We start from the raw sequence: 21,835 nt of genomic DNA, 5'->3' as shown, positions 1-21,835 counted from the left end.
TGGTGCAAATGACATCTGTATTTGAGAAACATGTCCAGTGCTACAAATAATTAGAATAAGACTGAAGTTGTGAATTTATTGGTATTTGCCAAGTTCATTGTTTTCCATGTATTTCTGTTTGAAAGCAAAATGTAACAGAGACTGTTTAAATTACTGTGGAATTACTAAAGTATAGTCAGCTTAGTAATAAGCAAAGAAGAAGCTCAGTTCAGTCGAGCTGTCTGCCGTTGGTCAAGCAGAGAAGCCACTACTGACACAAAACTGTTATTTTCTGTGATTACAGAAAAAAGTCATCCTGTTACACAAAAGTCAGATGCATCTGTTATTACGAGTGTAACACATGCCTCTTCAAAAAGACCTCAGAGGATTCTACAGGGAGCTGTGAGGGATGGTGTTATTGAGGATCACCATACACAGTGTAGGAGCTCAGAGCAAAAATTGTATTATTCATTGATGAGTACACATTACACCCAGTAAGAGCAAAAAGTATGTATATGTTAGCCGTGAAAAACGTAAGAAACTCTGCAATTTTCACCAGTGCATTAGTTACACAATGGGCCTAACATTTGTCTCCTGTGGCTGTGAGAATGTTGAAAACATCTCTGCAGAATCTCAGCGTTTCTAAATGCCCTTCTCAGTCTTTTCCACCCTGATCTGATCTTCTTTTACTGTGGCATCTCAGCTGAGCTTGACAGCAGTTAGACAGTACCTGTTGGCTGTGTCAGACTTTATCGCAGTTTGCCTTAAAGTGGGATAACAGATTGCATCAAACTAAATATATTGAAACATAAAAAGTGTCTCTTAAAATCTGTATCCAAGTGTTGAACATTTATTTTCAGTTTCAGGCCACAACTTAATTTATGTTACATAAATTCAATTTACAAATGCCTTTTCTCCACTCTTTTTTATGGCAGGTAAGATAGTTTAATTTGTAAAGCAGAAGAACTGTGAAATACTAGCTTTCATATTGACACGTATGACTGTGGCTGCATAAACCTTCAGTTGAAAAATGAGTCATGACACAAAATTGAATGAAGTTTATATTTGTAGAATGACATCAGATCATTATGTAGGAACAGTCGATGGACTATGGTGTCAGCCTTTGTGTGCTGCCACATGGATGACCTCTGTGCCTATTACATGATCTGGGAAATAGAAGAAAAAAGAAGTGATTAAGTATCACATGAAACCCAATGATATAACAAGATTCAAGAAATTTAATGAAACCAATGAATGCTCGTATTCCTGCACAAAGAAGGACTTTTTAATATCCTCTATACTAGAAAAACACATTTTTCATACTAACCGAGTTCATCCAGTCAATGTAGGCAGAGACACGGGTGAAGACTGTGGGCTTCCTGATAGTGTTGCAACCGGAACTAGACACAAAGCTGGCAATACCGTGCACGTAGTATTTTCCATTGATCAGGCAGTTCAGAGGGCCGCCAGAGTCACCCTGAGAGAAACAAGTTTAATCCTGATAGTTACATTTGGAAGTTACACTTTTTTACTCCATTACTTTCTCTTATTTGGATTTTTAAAATGTTTTTCCACCAACATGTCTTTCCATTGCTGACTTATCTAAGTATTAATCTCTAGTGACACAGTTATTAAAACTCAGACTCACATTGCATCCAGATTCCGCACCACCTCCAGCACACACCATGGTGGTCTTCACAGTGCTGCCCCACCAGCTAGAGCTGCTGCAGGTCTCATGGTCCACGCTAGGAAGGTAGGCCTGCTTGAGCTCACCAGAGATGTTACCGCCAGCTGGTCAACAGGAAATGGCAAGTTACATTGAGTTTTACAGAAAGGACCCAACAACTGAAATCAAAAAGACAGGAGGCCAAATGGGGTCATGCATCGCGACTCACTGGAGGTGGCTCCCCATCCGGTGACGTAGCAGTTGCTGTTGTTGGGCAGAATCTCGCCGGAGGGAGGCAGAGCACCGAGCTGGACGTAAGAGTTCAGAGAAGCTGGAGAGGACAGCTTCAGCAGGGCAATGTCATTGCTGAGGTGGAGAGAATCCAAAAGAAATCATTTGTCTATAGCCTCGAGTCCCACTGCCCTAAGGCCACATTCAGACTCCATACAAGCTAAGAATCAATATGTTTGCTCAATGATGTTTGACAAATGAGGGAAATAAATTACCTTGAAAACATAACAACTCATTCCGAACAAAACACTTTAAAATATAACACTTCCCATTGAGAATCTACAAAAGAGTCTTCAGATTTACAAAAAAGCATTCCTCACGTAATGGTATAACGATTCCATTCAGGGTGGATGTAGACCTGGCTGACACCCAGGAACTGCTCATTGCCACTGTTGGTGTAGAGATCATGTTCACCAAGAACCACACGCCACGTCCTAGTGCTGCAATGTTTCATGAAAGAGAAGTATAATATTGTGAACGATCAGTCATGAGACATAATGCAAGTCATTAAAACCTCATGGATTCTTTCCCTTTGGTACGTTATAAATAAGGTTGTGAGAAGTTTTCTTACAGTGATGGCATTTAAAATATCTAAAAAAAAATCATACATCAATGTTGTGACAGAGTAGACTATGGATATTAAAGTTGAAGTAATCAAAAGATATGTACAAAGCTACTCAAAAGAAGTAGCCAAAGAATGCTTTATCTGAGATTCTAGCTCATCTTAAAGTTACCTGTCCACACAGTGAGCAGCAGTCATCACCCAGTCTCTTGCAATGAGGGTTCCTCCACATGTGAGGTAGGCGTAACCACCAGAGATGAACTGAAGAGAGATCTAAAGAGGAAACATAGCCAAAAACATTCATGCTTAATTTGAGTTTTACTCAGCAATTTGATATGGTTATACTGCATTGGCTCATGATTTTATTGATGAAAAAAGTACATCCATTTAAATAGAAATGCAGATGTTGAGTCTGTGTGACAGTGGGTTACCTGCCAGGGCCAAGAGTTGGGACTGGCCACCTCACCTCCAACAACCCTTTCACGCCTGTCCTCTAGATACATCTGGTCCTCTGCCAGCACTGGTTAAAAAACATAAAAACATGAGTTTGATTTATTCATGGATTCCCAGAAATCTCCTAAGAATATTTGCTATCCCTACAGTAATTAGAAAGGAGACATGGCAGGAACCAGAGTGCCCTGGTAGAGCAGATTAGCTGGAGCTCCTGTGTGTTGACTAAACTAAAAAAGAGCAACTGACTGCATGACAGATAGAGTGACTGATACGAGAGCAAGAAAGACCAACAGAGATCAATAACCAATAGTCACACAGAGCTGTCATTTTCTTACCGATGGCTGTGAGGCTTGTCAACACCAAAAACCTGAGCATGACTGCAATGAGTTACAATGCTTCTGCAAAGGAACGAATGGGTCTCCTGTTCTTTTATACCTGAACTTGACCTTCAGCTGATGTGGAAAAACGTGGCTTTTCTTTCCCCAGTGACAAAATCCAGGTATGCAGCTGTGTTCTGTCTCACACGATGTTATCACAGCTGATTAAAAAACACCTCTTGCCTTGACCAGCACGTCCAGAATAAGAATGTCACATAGTCGGTTTTATCGGTGGATAACATGAGTCACAGTGATCTGAAGGACTTATAAGGGTATTTATAAGTTTCTTCTTGCTGTTTGTGCACACCACATTTATTTTGGCAAGAGCTTATGGGAAAACACACATTTTTGGGGTCAAAAGTGAGTGTAATGATGACTGGCTGACCTTACATCTGTGTGAATATCACACTTGTCACCATGTCAAATAAATGGAACATTTAAGCTGTTACCTCCCACTCAGTACCCAAAATGATTTTTCTGTGTATTTTCTATAAACATATATCATCCTCTGTGCTACTTTGAAGAATGAATTTTTTAAATGAATTGTCTGATGGAACCGAATGCAAGTTCTTGCAACTATTTACATCACAACCTACTGTTGCTGCATGATTCACCTTCTATTCATCAGTGCCATGTGAAATGGCTTTATCATGGAAATATTTTAACATGACTTCAAAATAGTTAACTCTATTAGAGTACCAAGCAATTAGAAATAGTTTTAAAACACTCATATATTTGAATGCAATTATTTGTAGTGAATCGACAACAGAAAATATTTGCAGAGGCAGAACAAGCTTATTTCACAGAAGATTTTGTTGCAAAATAATGATCTATATCGAGGATTTTTTTTAAAGATATAGTAAAAAATGCAATATTTTACAGAATATGATGTCAAAGGGGAAGCGAAGTTGTGCTGCCTATCAGCCAGTTATTTTCTTTTGTTGTTTTAGCACCCCCTGCTGTTGGTTGTGTGCAACATTTAGGTTAGAGGATCAGTGTCTGTTGCTGATGACATCATTAGTAGGTGTCAGGTCAGTTTTCCATGTGCATCCTTTAAGAAGTGCATCAGCCTTTTTTCAGTGGACATCATCCTTACGTTCAAGTCTTTGAAAGCATTGTCGGTATGTTAAAAATGGCCTTTTAAGTTATCATTGTTATTGTATGTGTATTTTTTTTGGTAAATGATCAGTATTTTCACAGTTTGTTTATATATGTTAAATTCATGTTGGTCACATGCTCTGGCCTGCTGTAACAATATATCACGTACTTACACGCAGCCCATGGTATCAGCCCTATTGTGCAGAAACTGCCATACAACTTGCAGGAGAGATGGCTTTCTCACAGTTCTAGATTCAAGGCAGAGTACAATATCCCATTTCCAACTTTTGGCTACTTTGTGGATTTCATTTGCCAGCAAGCTAAGATGCAAGATGATCCTAGCTTTTCCCTTGTTCCAACGGTACTGAACCTCCAGTGATAAAGAGGTCAGCTCCTAATTATAGCAATCAGAGGCCACCAGTCTCAGTCCACAAGACTGCAGTGTCCACTTATGCGTACTCTTCGGCTGACACAAAGCACAAGAGTAAAGTGGATCCTGGTAAGCAATGCCCCTTGCACAACAAACCGCACCCGCTCCAGAAATGCCATAGATTTAGAGAAAAACCCATTAAGCATTTTTAGAGCAAATGGCATCTGCTATAAATGTTGTGCATCATCAGCACATCTAGTCAAGAACTGGGATGGCAATATAAAATGTGCTGAATGTGGAAGAAAGAATCACACTTCAGCCCTGCACCTTGGACCTGCTCCTCAGAGGCACAAACCCCTGCACATGAGCATGGCGGGGAGGGGGATAACAATGTGGAAGAAGCTACTGTTTCCTCAAGCTGCACCCAGGTCTGTGGGGGAGACCTTGCTGAAAAATCGTGCTCAAAGATTTGTCTTGTGAAGGTTTACCCAGCTGGCCACCAGGAAAGCACATTTTGTTTTTATGCGATGTTGGACGATCAGAGCAGTAGGTCATTAGTAAGGTCAGAGTTTTTTAACCTTTTCAACATTAATGGCCACAACTCTCCTTACTCCATCAAGACATGTGCTAGCGTAGTTGAGACAGCAGGCAGATGAGTGCATGGCTTTCAAGTAGAGTCTATGTACGGGCAGGTTATTCTCTTTCTACCAACACTGATTGAGTGTAATGTCATTCCAAATCATCACTCTGAAATTCCCACACCAGAGGCAGCACTGCATCATGTATCTGAAACCTTTGGCGCAAAAGATCCCAGAGCTCGACCCTCAGGCTCCAATCATGATCCTAATCAGCAAAGACGTCATAAGGGTCCACAAAGTACAGAAACAGATAAATGGGCCACACAATTCCCCCATGCTCAAAAACTGGATTTGGGATGGGCAATTGTTGGCAACATCTGTCTAAGAAATGTCCACAAGCCGGAGACTGTGAACACATACTATGCCAAAAATGGAAAATGGCTGCCACTCTGTTTTTGAACCATTCCCTAATAGCTTTGTTGCAAAGGAAAAGTGGTACAGCAGCACGGCCCCAGGTCTCTCTGAACCTTTACATTTGGAGGGTCTCACATGTGAGGACCACGAAGAGCATCTGGGATGAGGTGTCTTTAAATAGACAAAAGGTGATTAAGGTGTTCTTTTCAGTTGAGGATATGCTCTTCCTGAAGACTGTGGAACAGAGAGTATGTAAGGATGAGGACTATAGCTGGGTAGCCCCCTTGCCATTCAGGGGCCCATGGCCTTGCCTTCCCGACAACAGCTCACAAGCAGGAGAACGTTTATCTTCACTGCACTGCTTCTTTAACAATAATCCCGAAATGAGGCAGCATTTCATCTCATTCATGGCAAAGATGTACCAGAATAGCCATGCAGAGGTAGCTCCACCCCTTGAGAAGATGAGGAATGTTGGTACCTCCCTTGCTTTGGGGTATACCATCCACAGAAACTGGGCCAAATTCGAGTGGTCTTCAATTCAATTGCTCAACACCAAAGAGTCTCACTGAAACAGGTCTTCCTGATTGGCCTGGACTTCAACAACAGCCTTCTTGGGGTACTTGTCCACTTTCGTAAGGACTCCATTGCCATCACAGGGTACACACAACAAATGTTCCACTGTTTTGTCGTAAGGCCAGAAGATAGAATTTTGAGATTTCTTTGGAATGGAGGAAACAACCTGGAGAATGACATTGTGGAGTACCGTATGAAAGTGCATGTCTTTGGGAATAATCCATCACCAGCAGTCACCATTCACTGCCTCAGATGAGCAGCAGAACAAGGGGAGAGAGCGTTTGGCAAGGACGCAAGGCAGTTTGTTGAAAGAGACCCTTATGTTGGAGATGGACTGAAGTCCCTGCCCACACCGGAGAATACAACTGACTTGCTGAAACGGATGCTGGACATGGTATCTTGCTCCAACCTCAAGCTACATAAAATAGCATCAAACAGCACAGAGGTTATGGAGGCATTCCCTTCCGAAGATCACGGCAGTGACCTCAAAGATCTGGATCTTAGTGTCGACTCTCTGCCGATACAGCGCAGCCTTGGACTGTGCTGGAACTTGAGGACAGACATTTTCTTATTCCAGGTGGTAGAGGAAAGATCCTCGACTCTATGCTTCTCCAGTTGGGGCCTTCTTGGCTCACTCATGAGGCGCTCACCACTTTTATGGTCGATGTGATGGCCATTATGAACAACAGACCTCTTTCTTGGCAGGGTAATAATAAAATAAATATTGTAGTCTTGGGTTTGTGTATGATAGTGTTCATTTGCATTTACTTTATTTTGTTTATTATTTTTGTATTCATTCATGTTGTGCCTTGGATCTAATTTCGCTGATTATTTGGTCAGATATTTTATTGCTTAGTATTTGGTTATTGCCCTGCTCGGTGTGCCAAATGTTGGTCATATTCTTATTGTTTTTGGTACAACTGATCTAATTGTGGTGCAGCAGGAGAGCCGGTAAAAGCGAAGTCCATGTTTGTTGAGCTGTGCAGTGAAAAAACTTGCAGGAAACTGTCTTGTCATGCTGGGGATGTTTAGCATGGAAGACAGCAAAAAATATGAGCACAAAAACGCAAGATAATTGTTACCCGTCTGACCCACAGCCCTGGAGACAGGTAAATTGACTAATATTTAACAGTTACAATATATGGCTATTGTGCGGATTTTCATCTATCACAGAGGTGTCTGGAACGTAACCCCCACAATAGAAGAAGAACCACTGTATATATATTTTTATGTATATATGTAAGGATGTGTGTGTGTGTGTGTGTGTTTGAACTGTAATTTTTTTCCCCACAGTTTACTGTTGTACAGATTTTCTCCATGTTGTTAAAGTACATATTACACCTAGTAAGAGCAACAAGTATGAATTTATATGTTAGCTTTGAAAAAGAAAAAGAAAACATCCAGGTAGAACTGTAAATAATCTCCGCATAAAAATTCTGTATTTTTATAAGTGGTAATTTGTTCTTTTGTAACATAAACATAATTTTTACTGCATTTAAATCAGTTGACCGTAAAAACCTATTTTCATGTTTTATTTTTCATATATGAGAGTAGAACCAAACTTCTCATCATCGTGTCACTTGGAAAACACGAAAAGCAACTTTTCCAGAAATGGCCTGTTTTTGTATCATATAGAGATTCTACAGGTTAAGAGCTCTATAACTATCTTTGAAACAGACTAGATGTAACAGGGTCAATTATACATTAATATATGTGTGTGTATATGGAATACAGTATATTGTACTTTAGTTATTGTGATAATTACACAAAATCTGTGTCTGTGGATTTGTTTTTGTTTGTTTTTGTTTCAGTTAATGCCTGACTAGTTGAGCCTCCTTGTCAGTAAGCGGAACTTTGGTTCGGTTTGTATTACTACAGCCACATTCTATGTAGCACTGCCCTCTATAACTGGCGTTTTCGCGCTGATTTTCTCCCCTTTTGACATGAATCTCTGTGGGAGAGGTAAGCGGTTTTGCTGTCCGGTGAAATTCCTGTTCTAGCAAGCTAAAACTTGTCACAAGATGCTTACTTTGTTGTCATTTGATCTGTGTAGGGGCATGTGTTGTGGCGATCAATGACGGGAGGATTTTGTGTTAATATTTTCATGTCAGGTATGTCATTTTCTGTTTGAAAAACTTAACGTTAGCCCTTTTGACATGAATCTCTGTGGGAGAGGGGCATGTGTTGTGGCGATCAATGACGGGAGGATTTTGTGTTAATATTTTCATGTCAGGAGCCGGAAAATAAATGGAGACTGCCTCCAAAAAGATGCACGCTTGAGTCTTGCCTAACACAACGCAGAGACAGAAACGAACCGGTCACACTTGGTGCCGTGACGACCCGTCGCATCTCCGATCAGCGCTCGTCTGGTCCCCGGGGTTCGGCTGCTCTCACCGGGCTCCTGTCGGCTACTCCTCCGTCCTGTCTGCTGCTCCACGGCGTCGGAGTCTGCGCTCGCTTCTGCGGGTGTGAGAGGTTTGCTGACCGATTCAAGGGTCGTAAAACGGACACTCGCCACCTGTTTAGGAGTGTGTGTTTTTTTTTTCTCTTTATTATTATTTTTTTTATCTTCGTTTCTTTCTCCCGCCGTTTTTTTGTCATGTTAGTTTATGCTGGCGATACTGCTGTGACCAGCCAGTGAATTGAAGGAATAGTTTGATCATTGTAATGTGAAAGGACACAAGAAAAAAGAAAAAAAAAACTGTGTGAAGGACAAGTATCTGTTATAACTGGGGCAGAAACCTTGTTTTGACAGTGGGTTTGTTGTTCTCATCATCTGTTTTAGTCAAATATTTGAGAGAACATTTAGGTACAAGAATATAGGTTTATATATATATATATATATATATTTGCTGGTATTGCACTTATATTACTGTATTGGTATAGCTCTTTGGGGTGGATATTTTTGAGGTTCATGTTATGGATGGAAATGTGAATAATGTCACTTTTGGTGTGGGAAGGGGCCGGCAGGTTGCTGGTAGGGGTTGGTCGTTGTCCCCCGGTGTTCCCTCATACATAGCTGATCAGACAGTTAACCCACCTTTGACTCCCACTGCTAGTTCCACCCCTATTTCCCATGCAGATCCCATGCCCACACAAGTCATGCCTGCAGATTTTTATGGGGACATGATTGCAAATCTGGCTAAACAGATTGGAGAAAACAGCCAGCATTAACACTATGCGCCAGCCTAGTACCGCTCAGCCTCAGTCTCCCACCACCTGTCAGCCATCCAGCGAGGCGGGTTTGTCACATTTGAAGGTTGTTGTGCAATCAGACACCAGACCTCCACCTTATTTCAGGGGTGATCATGCTGATGCGTTCTCTGTTCATGAATGGGAGGACATGATGAGATGTTACTTAAATAGGATAAAGTGTGACAGTCCTGCTGAAATACTTGACCTGATAATGTCGAGACTAACTGGCAAAGCTAGGGACGTGGTGAAGGTTTCGCTCCGCAGCCGTCCTGAACTGAGTATAGCTGACCCGCCCACAGCTGTGTTTGACATACTGAAAGGTAACTTCAGTGAGCTGTCATTCTCTAACTTACCTATGAAAGATTTCTACAGCACCGTCCCCTGTGTTGGTGAGAGTGCTATGGACTACTGGATTCGCCTTAACAAGTCCATTGATGCTGCCGATGAGTGTCTTCGGAGGCGGGGTAAATCTGTGGAGGACCCCAGTGCTGAGGTGGTCTCGATGTTTATTAATCATTGTCCTGACCCCAGACTCGCCATGTCATTCCAGCTGAAGGTGCCTGAGCAGTGGACTGCAGCTGAGGTCCAGGAGCGTCTGGATGCTCACATGAGGAATGTGAGACAGACAGCAGCCCAGTCCCAATGCACGGTGGGTTTGTCGGCTTACAGTCAGAGGCCCTTAGCTGATTCTTTTCACCCACCTGACCTTAGCGTGGCCCAGCCCGCCTTAGTGGTGCACCAGCCGCAGCCTCCTTCTAACCCTCTTCTGGCCTCCGCCCCGGCCTGTGGTCAGCCCCACTCAGACAGTGTTGTTGTGAACTCACGTGAGCCTGCATCCTTGTCCCTGCCTCCTTCTGCCATCTCTGTCCCAGCTCACCCTGCTGTTGATTCAATTACTGCCGATTCTGGTGTTCAACAAGTTGTGGCAATGTTTGACAAAGTTCTGGCCTTGTGCAACGCTTCCCTTGGAACCACTCAGAGACCAGTCAGCCGTCAGCCAGGAAATCGTCAGCCCGCCCACCATCGAACTGGTCGACCCCGTAACCTGCAGGCTTCCGAGACCTCAATATGCAGGGTCTGTAGTTCCAGGGACCACACTACCCATGCACACTGCAGGCTTTATAGATTGTGCCTAAACTGCTTCAGTCCTGGTCACATCAGAAGTCAATGCCCGCAGGCCTCCCTTTCCCCAGGCACGCCACCACCTTCTCCCTCCAATGCAGATTTAAACTAGCCCGCCCGTGTAGTGAGAGGGGTAACATGGGCGGTACTGCTGACACCCTCAGTGATGTAAATGACTTGCAATCAATCTATGTGAACTGCTGTAGTAATCTTTCTGCTGACAAAACCGTTATTGTTGTGGGTTCACATAGAGTAGAGGCAGCTAGTGACTTGTTTTATGCTCCAGTAGTTGTTGGGGGTCAGTCTACATTGAAAGGGATGCTTGATTCTGGGAGCATGTCATGCACACTCAGTGCAGAAGCAGAGTCTGAGCTTAGGGCCGCTGGTGTTCTCCCCAGTCCTCAACCTGTGCCTGAGAGGGTGGTTCTTGTTGGCTGCGGTGGCCTTACAACGCAACCTAGATGTATCTATGACCTAGAAATTGAGGTTTTTGGGTCCAAATTCAGTGTGCCAACGTTTCTTGTCCCAGGGCAGAAAGACAAGCTTATCATAGGGAGCAATGTCATTAGACCTGTGATACAGAAGATGAAATCTGATGAGAAGTACTGGGAGCTCATCCACTCCGACACTTCAGACCCTGATTGTGAGCAGTTTCTTCAGCTGCTCAGCTGCATTACACGTTGGTCTGGTCCTGATCTGCCTGATAAAGTTGGCACAGTCAGGCTGCGGCAGGCTGTCACTCTTGCACCACAGGGGGAGCATTTAGTGTGGGGAAAGCTGCCCAGTAGTGCTCCTGTGTCCCCTGGGAGCACTGTCATTGTGGAGCCCACCTCCTCCCGTTCAGCTCCTAAAAACATCATTGTGGGACGGGTTGTGACACCCATGTGGGGGGATCGATGGGTCCCGATGAAGATCCTTAACCCAACAATGAAACCCGTGACGCTGCACCGCAATGCAAAAGTGGCAGATGTGTTTCCTTGTGTGGCAGTGGAGGACCTTCCTCTTTCCCAGGGTGTGGTTAGGCCACAGACAGATCAGTCAACTGACCCTAACACTAACTCAGCTGCCACCTCCACCCCCTTTCAGCAGCTTAAGGACTGTGGGTTGACGGACATCAACCTTGAAGGTTGTGAGGTGTCCGATGAATGGAAGCAGCGGCTAGCTGAACTTGTGCTCACCTACGAGGATGTCTTCTCCAAGGACAAGCTGGATTGTGGGGAAGCAAAGGAGTTTGTCCACCGAATCCACCTTACTGATGATCGCCCCTTCCGGCTGCCATATCGCCGTGTCCCTCCAGCACACTATCATAAACTGAGAGAGGTGCTGTCTGAGATGGAGTTGAAAGGCATCATCAGTAAGTCTGTCAGCGAATATGCTTCGCCACTGGTCCTTGTCTGGAAGAAGTCAGGAGAACTGAGGATCTGCACTGACTTTCGCTGGCTTAATGCCAAAACTGTCAAGGACGCCCACCCGCTACCTCACCAAGCCGACTGTCTCGCTGCCCTTGGGGGCAACTCCTTTTTCAGCACCATGGACCTCACATCGGGGTTCTACAACATCCCGCTCCATGAGTCCGACAGGCGGTACACGGCCTTTACGACACCCTTAGGCCTGTACGAATATAACAGACTCCCCCAGGGCTTATGCAACAGTCCCGCATCATTCATGCGGATGATGGTCAGTGTGTTTGGTGACTTGAACTTCTCCAGCCTCCTATGTTATCTGGACGACCTACTTGTCTTTGCCCCGTCCGAGGAAGAAGCCCTGAAACGGTTGGAGGCTGTCTTCTCACGTCTCCGAGCCAACAACCTGAAGTTAGCGCAGAAGAAGTGCTACTTCCTACGCAGGTCCGTGAGGTTTCTTGGTCATGTGGTGGACAGTAGTGGTGTCTCAGTCGACGAGGAGAAAGTAAAGGCTATCTCGGCTTTCAGGAGGGAGGACCTCATGAATGAGGATGGCTGCACTCCATCTCAACGGAGGGTCAAATCCTTCCTTGGGATGGTGTTGTTTTATCAGCATTTCATTCCGGGCTGTTCTTCCATCGCCAAGCCTCTCTACACCTTGACTGCGGGGCAGAAGAGGAAGGCCAAAGGCTCCTTTGGTCGGAGACGGGCTGGCACCTTCCGAGAACTGACTCCTCAGGATTGGACTCCCGCCTGTGAGAAAGCATTTGAGGATCTGAAAAGCGCACTCCTCAATAGTGTGGTGTTGGCACACCCAGACTTTGATAGGCCATTCATTCTTTCCACCGATGCTTCCCTTGACGGTCTGGGTGCTGTCCTGTCGCAGGTGCCTCCTGGTGAGGAGAAGGCAAGACCAATCGCCTTCGCGAGCAGAACCCTCAGTCGCAGTCAAGCCAACTATCCTGCCCACAGACTGGAATTCTTGGCTCTGAAATGGGCGGTCTGCGATAAATTTAGCCACTGGCTCAAGGGTCACAGGTTCACTGTCTGGTCCGACAACAATCCGCTCACATACATTCTGACCAAGCCAAAACTTGATGCCTGTGAACAGCGGTGGGTCTCTAAGCTGGCTCCGTATGCCTTTGAGATTAAACACATTCCCGGCAGGCTGAATGTGGTGGCAGACGCCCTCAGCAGAGACCCATTTGTGAAGCCTCTGAGGCAGCGGCTGCTGTGCGAGCCATACTCTGAGCTGCTAGACCAAGCAGATGATGTCAGCGACAGGCGTGTGCAGGATGCCTTCCACCTCACATGCCAGCCACAGTCACTAGGGGGCCCCTCTCACTCTGCTGCCATTGAGGGTTCAATGTCTGAGGATGATGTCTCCTCCCTCCTCTCTTCTTTGGATGAGTGGGACTCTGCTCCCAGGCAGCGTGCGGCGTCCATGGCTGACCACCTGACGGCTTTCACACCCCCTGGCCAGGACATGTTGCCTTCCTTATCTCGCGCTGAGCTTCAGTCACACCAGCAGCAGGACCCAGTCGTCTCACGGGTCGCTCACTATGTCGACAGGAAACGCAGACCTTCCAGACGTGAACGCCACAATGAGAGTCAGCCGACTCTGAGGGTCCTGAAGCAGTGGGATAGGTTAACACTTCTGGAAGGCATCCTCTATAGGGTCACAAAGGACCCCTTGACTAAACAGAAGAGGTTTCAGTTTGTTGTGCCTGAGTCCCTGATGGCAGATGCGTTGTCTGGTGTTCACGACCACGCTGGTCATCAGGGTCAGCCCCGCACACTCTCTTTGGCCCGCCAGCACTTCTTCTGGTATGATATGGAAAGGGATGTCCGCAATCACGTGAAGCACCGCCTCAGATGTGTGCTCAGCAAGACCCCCGAGCCTTCAGCTCGGGCCCCACTGGAGAGTATTAAAACTTCCGCCCCCCTTGAGCTCGTGAGCATCGACTTTTGGTCTGCTGAGGACAATAACAACAAGTCTGTGGATGTACTGGTGATCACTGATCACTTTACGAAGTTGACCCATGCTTTTCCCTGTCAGGACCAAACCGCCAAGAGGGTGGCCAAGAAGCTGTGGGACAACTTCTTCTGCATCTACGGCTTCCCTCAGCGCCTCCATTCCGACCAGGGAGCGAACTTCGAGAGTGAGTTGATTGCCGAGCTCCTAAAGTTGTCAGGAGTTGACAAGTCACACACCTCACCTTACCACCCTATGGGAAACGGCAGCACGGAGAGGTTTAACCGCACCTTGGGCAACATGTTGAGATCTCTACCCCTTCGCTCCAAACAGAAGTGGCCGCAAATGATCCAGACCATGACCTTTGTATACAATTGCACTGTACATGAGACCACCGGGTTTGCACCCTTCTATTTGATGTTTGGGAGAGTCCCGAGGCTGCCGGTTGACCTTCTCTTCAAGAACGTGCTCCATGATGTGACTGTGTGTGACTATGACGCTTATGTGAAATCTCTTTTGGAGGACCTGCACTGTGCGATGGCATTGGCTCAGAAGAACTGCACAGCTGAGCAGAAACACCAGTGTAATCAGTACAACAAACGGGTCAAAGGTCAGCCTCTGTCTCTCGGTGACCAGGTGCTACTGGCAAACAAAGGCATAAAGGGGAAACGTAAGCTCTCTGACAAGTGGCTGCCTGTTGTGCATACTGTGGTGGCCTCAAAACCTGCCCTCCATATCTACCGGATCAGGGACCCTGAAGGAAATGAACGTGTAGTTCACCGAAACCTGTTGCTTCAGGTCAACTTCCTTCCACTGGAGGACGCTTTGGATGATGATGATGCTCCAATGTCCTTGCCCGCCCCTAGTATGGCCAATAACCCCCCCGAATCTGTTTGGCATGAGACTGATGTGTCTGGTTTAGATACTGCAGCTGCAACGGCTGGGCCATCCCTTACGGGTTCTCTGTTGAGTATTGGTGACTGGGATATTGGTCGCACTGCCTCCTGGGTACGTGAGCAGTCCTCCACTGATGAGCCCCTTGGTTCAGGCTGTCAGTCACCCCCTGTTTTAGCGACCTCATCTATTAATGGTGACCCCGCCACTGCTGTGGACCCCCCAACAGCTTCCCCAGCTCTCCTGCTGCAACCACCACCTGCCAGTCCGCCTCGAGCGTCTGATATTGACGGCCAACTGACTTCACGGTTTGGCAGAGTCATTAAACCAGTGTGCCGATTGATTGAGTCTATGGCACAACTTGAGTCCGTTCTAGGGGTCCAGTCAGGATCCCGTCCTGTTCTTCATGTGTGAAATGTATGAATCAGGGTGGCGTGTTATGATAAGCTGCTCTTTATGTTATTATGGTCACATGTTGCTGTATAGGCCCTTTCTTTTTTTTCCTCACCTGTACCGTTGGCCTGTGTATGTGTGGTGTATAAGGCACCTCACCCTGTCTATGGAGTGTTGTGGGTTCTTGCTAGGCGCCGAGCAATTCCCTCATCTTCCAATCCTTTTAATAGGAAGCTCTACTTGCTGGTTCACGTATTTGGTTGTGGTTCTTAATGGCCTGCGTGCTATTGACAGTTGTTTTGCTGCCCAGATGTTTGTGTAATTCTGGGGGGGTGAGTGTAACAGGGTCAATTATACATTAATATATGTGTGTGTATATGGAATACAGTATATTGTACTTTAGTTATTGTGATAATTACACAAAATCTGTGTCTGTGGATTTGTTTTTGTTTGTTTTTGTTTCAGTTAATGCCTGACTAGTTGAGCCTCCTTGTCAGTAAGCGGAACTTTGGTTCGGTTTGTATTACTACAGCCACATTCTATGTAGCACTGCCCTCTATAACTGGCGTTTTCGCGCCGATTTTCTCCCCTTTTGACATGAATCTCTGTGGGAGAGGTAAGCGGTTTTGCTGTCCGGTGAAATTCCTGTTCTAGCAAGCTAAAACTTGTCACAAGATGCTTACTTTGTTGTCATTTGATCTGTGTAGGGGCATGTGTTGTGGCGATCAATGACGGGAGGATTTTGTGTTAATATTTTCATGTCAGGTATGTCATTTTCTGTTTGAAAAACTTAACGTTAGCCCTTTTGACATGAATCTCTGTGGGAGAGGGGCATGTGTTGTGGCGATCAATGACGGGAGGATTTTGTGTTAATATTTTCATGTCAGGAGCCGGAAAATAAATGGAGACTGCCTCCAAAAAGATGCACGCTTGAGTCTTGCCTAACACAACGCAGAGACAGAAACGAACCGGTCACATAGAGACATACAGTTTTGTTCATTAACTGTCTTTACTGCAGGACAACAATAGGGTCTTGCATGCACACAATATTTTATGCATGACTCTGCCTTGTTGATATGGTAACTCCTGGGGCCAGGAGGTGTGGTGAGGTGCTTTGTAACCTCCTACAATTCATCATGCAGTGCTGAAGCAAATTCATCAATGTAATGTCAGTATGTCTAAATTTCTATGCGTCTGCCTTTTGTTAAGTTCTGTGTTTCTAAGTAAGAAACTGCAGTTTTCACCAGTGGATTAGTTACACAATAGGCCTGACATTTGCCACCTGTGGCTGTGAGAATGGTGAAAACATCTCTGCAGCATCTCAGCATTTCTCAATGCCTTTGTCAGTCTTTTACACCCTGATCTGATCTTCTTTTATTGTGGAACCTCAGCTGAGCTTGGCAGCAGTTAGACATGCACCTGTTGTCTGTACCACACTTTATCACAGTTTGCATTAGAGTGTGATAACAGATTGCATCACACTAAAAATATACTGAAACATAAAAAGTGTCTCTTAAAATCTGTATCCAAGTGTTGAATTGAACATATATTTTCAGTTTGAGGGCACAGCTTAATTAAATTTGTATTTGTAAATACATTTTTTTTTTTTTTTGCAGGTAGGATAGTTTGATCTGTAAAGCAGAAGAACTACGAAGTAGTAACTTTTGTCACAGTACCAGTTGTATTTTTGTTATTGAGTTTTTATTTTGTAGTTGCATGGGTTTATTTTGAGTGTTCATGTTAATTGTTTACTGGGTGGAGTGATTTTATTTCTTTTTGTGAGTTGTAATTATTGAGTACAGCTGGGACTGATTAGGTGGAGACTGCCATTGATTGGACAGAGCTACCTGAGCTGATGAAGAAAAGAGGGACACGTGTGAGAAAGGGGGCACGGTGGAAGAGGAAGCAGAGGAGTGACAGAGAGCGGCCGCGAGGAGAACTGGGGACAGATGGGGACAAAGTGGAGCGACACGAGAGTGGACAGAGCCAAAGAAACTCCATGCTACACGCAGTAAGGGGCGCCGGTTTGAGGGGAGAGGACGGAGGCGGACTGAGTTGGGTCGTGGCTGCACGGAGGCAGGAGCTGAGGGCTGTAAGGAGCGATGAACGCCGAGGAGGATTAATACAATGCAGATTCTCAGATAAGTGAAGGGACGCGAGCAATCCTACCCAGCAGTGTGTGTGTGGTTGGTTGTTTTTCTGGTGTGCCGAAAATTGAGTGACGCTCCCTCTCCCACAGCGCTGCAGTGTGTCGGGACCCGCCGTGAGGAGGATTCGGAGGTACGGAGGCCCAAGGAGGAAGTGTGCTGCTCGTCACTCCTCAACCTGCGTCGCCTGTCCCCCTGAGAAGATTCCCCTAAAAAGACTATTGCACCGGACAAGATAAGCATAGCCTCAAAAAGACCAGTGTGCTCTGTTTTATTGGTCTGATGCCTCCCAACAGGACTGTTTTTAATAGATCTCAATAGGATTTTAGTCTGTTTTTTTTTTAAAAAGAAATTACTTTATCTTGTGTTGTTGTTTTTAGATCTAGGAAATAAATTTCCTTCATGGCTTACGGCATTTGTGGGTGTTTTTTTTAAACAGTGGAAACCAAGTCTTTGGATTGCTGGTAAAAAATTACTTGAATCTGTGCAGTCTATGTGACACTTTCATATTGACATATGACTGTGGCTGCATAAACCTTCAGGTGAAAAATGAGTCATGACACAAAATTTTATCAAATTTATTTTTTAGAATGACATTAGCCCATTATGAAGGTACAGTCGATGGACTATGGTGTCAGCCTTTGTGTGCTGCCACATGGATAACCGCTGTGCCTATTACATGATCTGGGAAATAGAAGAAATAAAAAGTGATTAAGCATCACATGAAACCCAATGATATAACTAGATTTGATAAATTTAATGAAGCCCATGAATGCTTGTATTCCTGCACAAGGAAGGTTTTTTTTTTTTTTTTAATATCCTCTATACGAGATAAACACATTTTTCATACTAACCGAGTTCATCCAGTCAATGTAGGCAGAGACACGGGTGAAGACTGTGGGCTTCCTGATAGTGTTGCAACCGGAACCAGAACCAAAGCTGGTGATACCGTGCACGTAGTATCTTCCATTGATCAGGCAGTTCAGAGGGCCACCAGAGTCACCCTGAGAGAAACAAGTTTAATCCTGATGGTTACATTTGGAAGTTACATTTTTTTACTTTATTACTTTCTCTTATTTGGATTTTGTTTTTCACCAACATGTCTTTTCATTGCTGACTCATGTAAGTATTAGTCTCTAGTGACACAGTTGTTCAGACTCACGTTGCATCCAGATTCCGCACCACCTCCAGCACACACCATGGTGGTCTTCACAGTGCTGCCCCACCAGCTAGAGCTGCTGCAGGTCTCATGGTGCACGCTAGGAAGGTAGGCCTGCTTGAGCTCACCAGAGATGGAACCGCCAGCTGGTCAACAGGAAATGGAAAATTACACTGAGTTTTACAAAAAAGACCCAACAACTGAAATCACAAAGACAGGAGGCCAAATGGGGTCATGCAGTCAACTCACTGGAGGTGGCTCCCCATCCGGTGACGTAGCAGTTGCTGTTGTTGGGCAGAATCTCGCCGGAGGGAGGCAGAGCACCAAGCTGGACGTAAGAGTTCAGAGAAGCTGCAGAGGACAGTTTCAGCAGGGCAATGTCATACCTGAGGTGGAGACAATCCAAAAGAAGTCATTTTTGTCTACAGTCTCGAGTACCACTCTCCTAAGGCCACATTCAGACTCCATACAAGCTCAGAGTCAATATGTTTGCTCAATGATGTTTGACAAATGAGGGAAATGAATTACCTTGAAAACATTACAACTCATTCCTAACAAAACACTTTAAATATCACACTTCCCATTGAGAATCTACAAAAGATTCTTCAGATTTACAAAAAGCATTCCTCACCCATTGGCCACATTATAACGGTTCCAATTGGGGTGGATGTAGACCTGGCTGACACTCAGGAACTGCTCTCTGCCACTGTTGCTGTAGAGATCGTGCTCACCAAGAACCACACGCCACGTCCTAGTGCTGCAATGTTTCAGAAAAGAGAAGGTCAGGTGATTTACGCACACAGGCATAACACACGCCTGTGTTCAGCACAAAGTCAGAGAATGAAGAGTCTTGGAGGAGTTCTACGCTCTGTGAGTGCTGTTCTTGTTATATATTTTAAGGCTTTATAAACCCTCTCCACACACTGCACATCATCGCAGAGCCACACCTTGCAGCGATCAGACGTCTGTGTGAAACGGACAGGGCCAGATACCGAATGCCGCTACACCATATGTGCTACACACAGGTTAGACAGAGGAGACTGATGCTACGGTCGCTGAGCCAATCAGAACCAAGTGCTGTATGCTGCACATCTTATTAACATTAAATATTATTTTAATATGTTTTAATTTCTTTAACATGTTTTTTTATATTGTTTATGCATTTTTTAGGCTAGAAATTGCTTATTTTACCGCAAAAATTATTCAAATAATGCAGCGATGGCAGAGCTGGTCGCGATGACTGAACTGTTGTGCTGCAATGCACCATGGGAGTTCTGGGTGTCGGGGGTTTAAATGTCATTGTAGTGTCAGAGTGTTATTAGTATTTGTGTTTTATTCTCTTTTTGTGGTTTAGTCGGCCTAGTTACTTTGCTTAAGTGTTACGTTGTCATGACTGTGAGTGTGAAGTGTAGTGAGTTTGAAGATTTCCTGCAACATTTATACTGCAGTCTGTGTCAAAATAGAAGCACCTGGCAGTTACATAATGCATAAAGAGCAGGTATGTGTCCTCAAGTGTAGTTATGAATGCAGCTCGCCAAATGATCACTACAGAAAAAACATATCCATACAGCAAAATTCCACGATATAGTGAAACATCCGTGGAACCAAACCCAATCAAAAAATCCGCGATATAGTGAGACCGCAAGAAGTGAACCATGATATAGTGAAGGAGCACTGTTTTGGCAAGTCATTCAAGCATCATGGATTATTTCCTCCTTGGTGTGTTATAAATAAGGTTATGAGAGATTTTCACACAATAACGGCATTTAAAATATGTGAAAAAAAATCATACCACATGTTGTGAAAGAGTAGGCTGTGGATATTAGAGTCAAAGTAATCAAAAGATATGTACAAACCTACTCAAAAGAAGTAGCCAAAGAATGCTTTATCTGAGATTCTAGCTCATCATTATGTTACCTGTCCACACAGTGAGCAGCGGTCATCACCCAGTCTCTCGCAATGAGGGTTCCTCCACATTGGAGGTAGGCGTAACCACCAGAGATGTACTGAAGAGAGATCTAAAGGGGAAACAGAGCCAAAAACATTCATGCTTAGTTTGAGTTTTACTCAGCAATTTGATATGGTTATACTGCATTGGCTCATTATTTTAATGATGAAAAAAGTACATCCATTTAAATAGAAATGTAGATGTTGAGTCTGTGTGACAGTGGGTTACCTGCCAGGGCCAAGAGTTGGGACTGGCCACCTCACCTCCAACAACCCTTCCATGCCTGTCCTCCAGATACCTGGGCTGGTCCTCTGCCAGCACTGGTTAAAAAACATAAAAACATGAGTTTGTTTCATTCATGGATTCCCAGAAAGTTCCTAACAATATTTGCTATCCACCTACAGTAAGTAGAAAGGAGACATGGCAGGAACCAGAGTGCCCTGTTAGAGCAGATTAGCTGGAGCTCCTGTGTGTTGACTAAACTAAAAAAGAGCGACTGACTGCATGACAGATAGAGTGACTGATACGAGAGCAAGAAAGACCAACAGAGATCAATAACGAATAGTTACACAGAGCTGTCATTTTCTTACCGATGGCTGCGAGGCTTGTCAACACCAAAAACCTGAGCATGACTGCTGTGAGTTACAATGCTTCTGCAATGAACGAATGGGTCTCCTGTTCTTTTATACCTGAACTTGACCTTCAGCTGATGTGGAAAAACACGGCTTTTCTTTCCCCAGTGACAAAATCCAGGTATGCACCTGTGTTCTGTCTCACACGGTGTTATCACAGGTGATGAAAAAACACCTATTGCTCTGACCAGCACGTCCAGAAGAAAAATGTCACATCGTCAGTTTTATCAGTGGATAACAGGAGTCACATTGATCTGAAGGACTTATGAGGGTATTTATACATTTCTTCTTGCTAATCATGTACACCGCATTTATTTTGGCAGCAGTTTATGGGAAAAAACACTTTTTGGAGGTCAACGTGAGTGTAATGATGACTGGCTGACCTTACATCTGTGTGAATCATCACACTTGTCACCATATCAAATAAATGGAACATTTAAGCTGTTACTTCTCACCCAATACCCAAAATGATTCTTCTGTATATTTTCTGTACACATGAGATCATCCTCTGTGCTACTCTCGAGAATGAAATTTTAAAATGAATTGTCTGATGGAACCGAATGCAAGTTCTTGCAAATATTTGTACCTCAACTTAATGTTGCTGCA

At 44.6% G+C, this 21,835-nt stretch overlaps 4 protein-coding genes and 1 long non-coding RNA gene across 8 annotated transcripts in view; 2 read left to right on the top strand and 3 right to left on the bottom strand.

Moving 5' to 3' along the window:
• Positions 1-1,027: 1,027 nt before the first annotated feature.
• On the bottom strand, positions 1,028-21,340 carry LOC127534241 (elastase-1-like). Of its 2 annotated transcripts, XM_051948859.1 has the most exons (9): positions 21,188-21,340; positions 20,826-20,917; positions 20,567-20,667; positions 19,281-19,406; positions 18,899-19,035; positions 18,653-18,795; positions 18,345-18,494; positions 18,155-18,174; positions 1,028-1,125 (listed from the first exon to the last, which is right to left on the bottom strand). In XM_051948859.1, the coding sequence occupies exons 1-8, from the start codon at positions 21,225-21,227 to the stop codon at positions 18,166-18,168; spliced, it is 798 nt and encodes a 265-aa protein (XP_051804819.1). In that variant the 5' UTR covers positions 21,228-21,340; the 3' UTR covers positions 1,028-1,125; positions 18,155-18,165. The 2 variants fall into 2 exon arrangements, with proteins under 2 accessions (XP_051804819.1, XP_051804818.1); XM_051948858.1 differs by lacking the exon at positions 1,028-1,125 and having other exon boundaries at positions 18,053-18,174.
• LOC110945230 (elastase-1-like) overlaps positions 1,028-21,835 on the bottom strand; it is a 51,455-nt gene continuing 30,647 nt past the window's right edge. The window contains exon 9 of one of the 2 annotated variants that reach the window (XM_051948853.1): positions 1,028-1,125. Coding sequence is in view for 1 of the 2 variants with exons in the window: in XM_051948852.1 (XP_051804812.1) it covers positions 1,137-1,145 (9 nt within the window). In the remaining variant the exon portion in view is untranslated. Of the gene's footprint in view, positions 1,146-21,835 lie in introns of both variants that reach the window. The other variant, XM_051948852.1, reaches the window with a different exon arrangement.
• LOC110947793 (elastase-1-like) overlaps positions 1,028-21,835 on the bottom strand; it is a 34,443-nt gene continuing 13,635 nt past the window's right edge. Inside the window, exon 9 of one of the 2 annotated variants that reach the window (XM_051948856.1) lies at positions 1,028-1,125. Coding sequence is in view for 1 of the 2 variants with exons in the window: in XM_051948857.1 (XP_051804817.1) it covers positions 1,137-1,145 (9 nt within the window). In the remaining variant the exon portion in view is untranslated. Of the gene's footprint in view, positions 1,146-21,835 lie in introns of both variants that reach the window. The other variant, XM_051948857.1, reaches the window with a different exon arrangement.
• Positions 8,049-8,628, top strand: LOC127534244 (uncharacterized). The gene is made up of 2 exons (XR_007942279.1): positions 8,049-8,472; positions 8,595-8,628. It is a non-coding gene; the product is annotated as an uncharacterized LOC127534244 (long non-coding RNA).
• Positions 13,449-16,264, top strand: LOC127534238 (uncharacterized). The gene is made up of 2 exons (XM_051948845.1): positions 13,449-16,108; positions 16,231-16,264. The coding sequence occupies exon 1, from the start codon at positions 13,526-13,528 to the stop codon at positions 15,362-15,364; it is 1,839 nt and encodes a 612-aa protein (XP_051804805.1). The 5' UTR covers positions 13,449-13,525; the 3' UTR covers positions 15,365-16,108; positions 16,231-16,264.

This window comes from Acanthochromis polyacanthus, chromosome 5 (assembly GCF_021347895.1).
Source record: "Acanthochromis polyacanthus isolate Apoly-LR-REF ecotype Palm Island chromosome 5, KAUST_Apoly_ChrSc, whole genome shotgun sequence".
NCBI lineage: Eukaryota > Metazoa > Chordata > Actinopteri > Pomacentridae > Acanthochromis > Acanthochromis polyacanthus.
This window is presented reverse-complemented; position numbering and strand designations above follow the sequence as displayed.

Bases quoted from the DNA above. Each gene is read 5' to 3' on its own strand.
- LOC127534238 (XM_051948845.1), top strand. From the start codon at position 13,526: ATGGCTGACCACCTGACGGCTTTCACACCCCCTGGCCAGGACATGTTG.
- LOC127534241 (XM_051948859.1), bottom strand. From the start codon at position 21,227: ATGCTCAGGTTTTTGGTGTTGACAAGCCTCGCAGCCATCG. The intron at 19,036-19,280 runs GTGAGGAATGCT...TCTCCACCTCAG, and splicing joins CGTTATAATGTGGCCAATGG to GTATGACATTGCCCTGCTGA. The intron at 18,495-18,652 runs GTGAGTCTGAAC...TGTTTCTCTCAG, and splicing joins GTGCGGAATCTGGATGCAAC to GGTGACTCTGGTGGCCCTCT.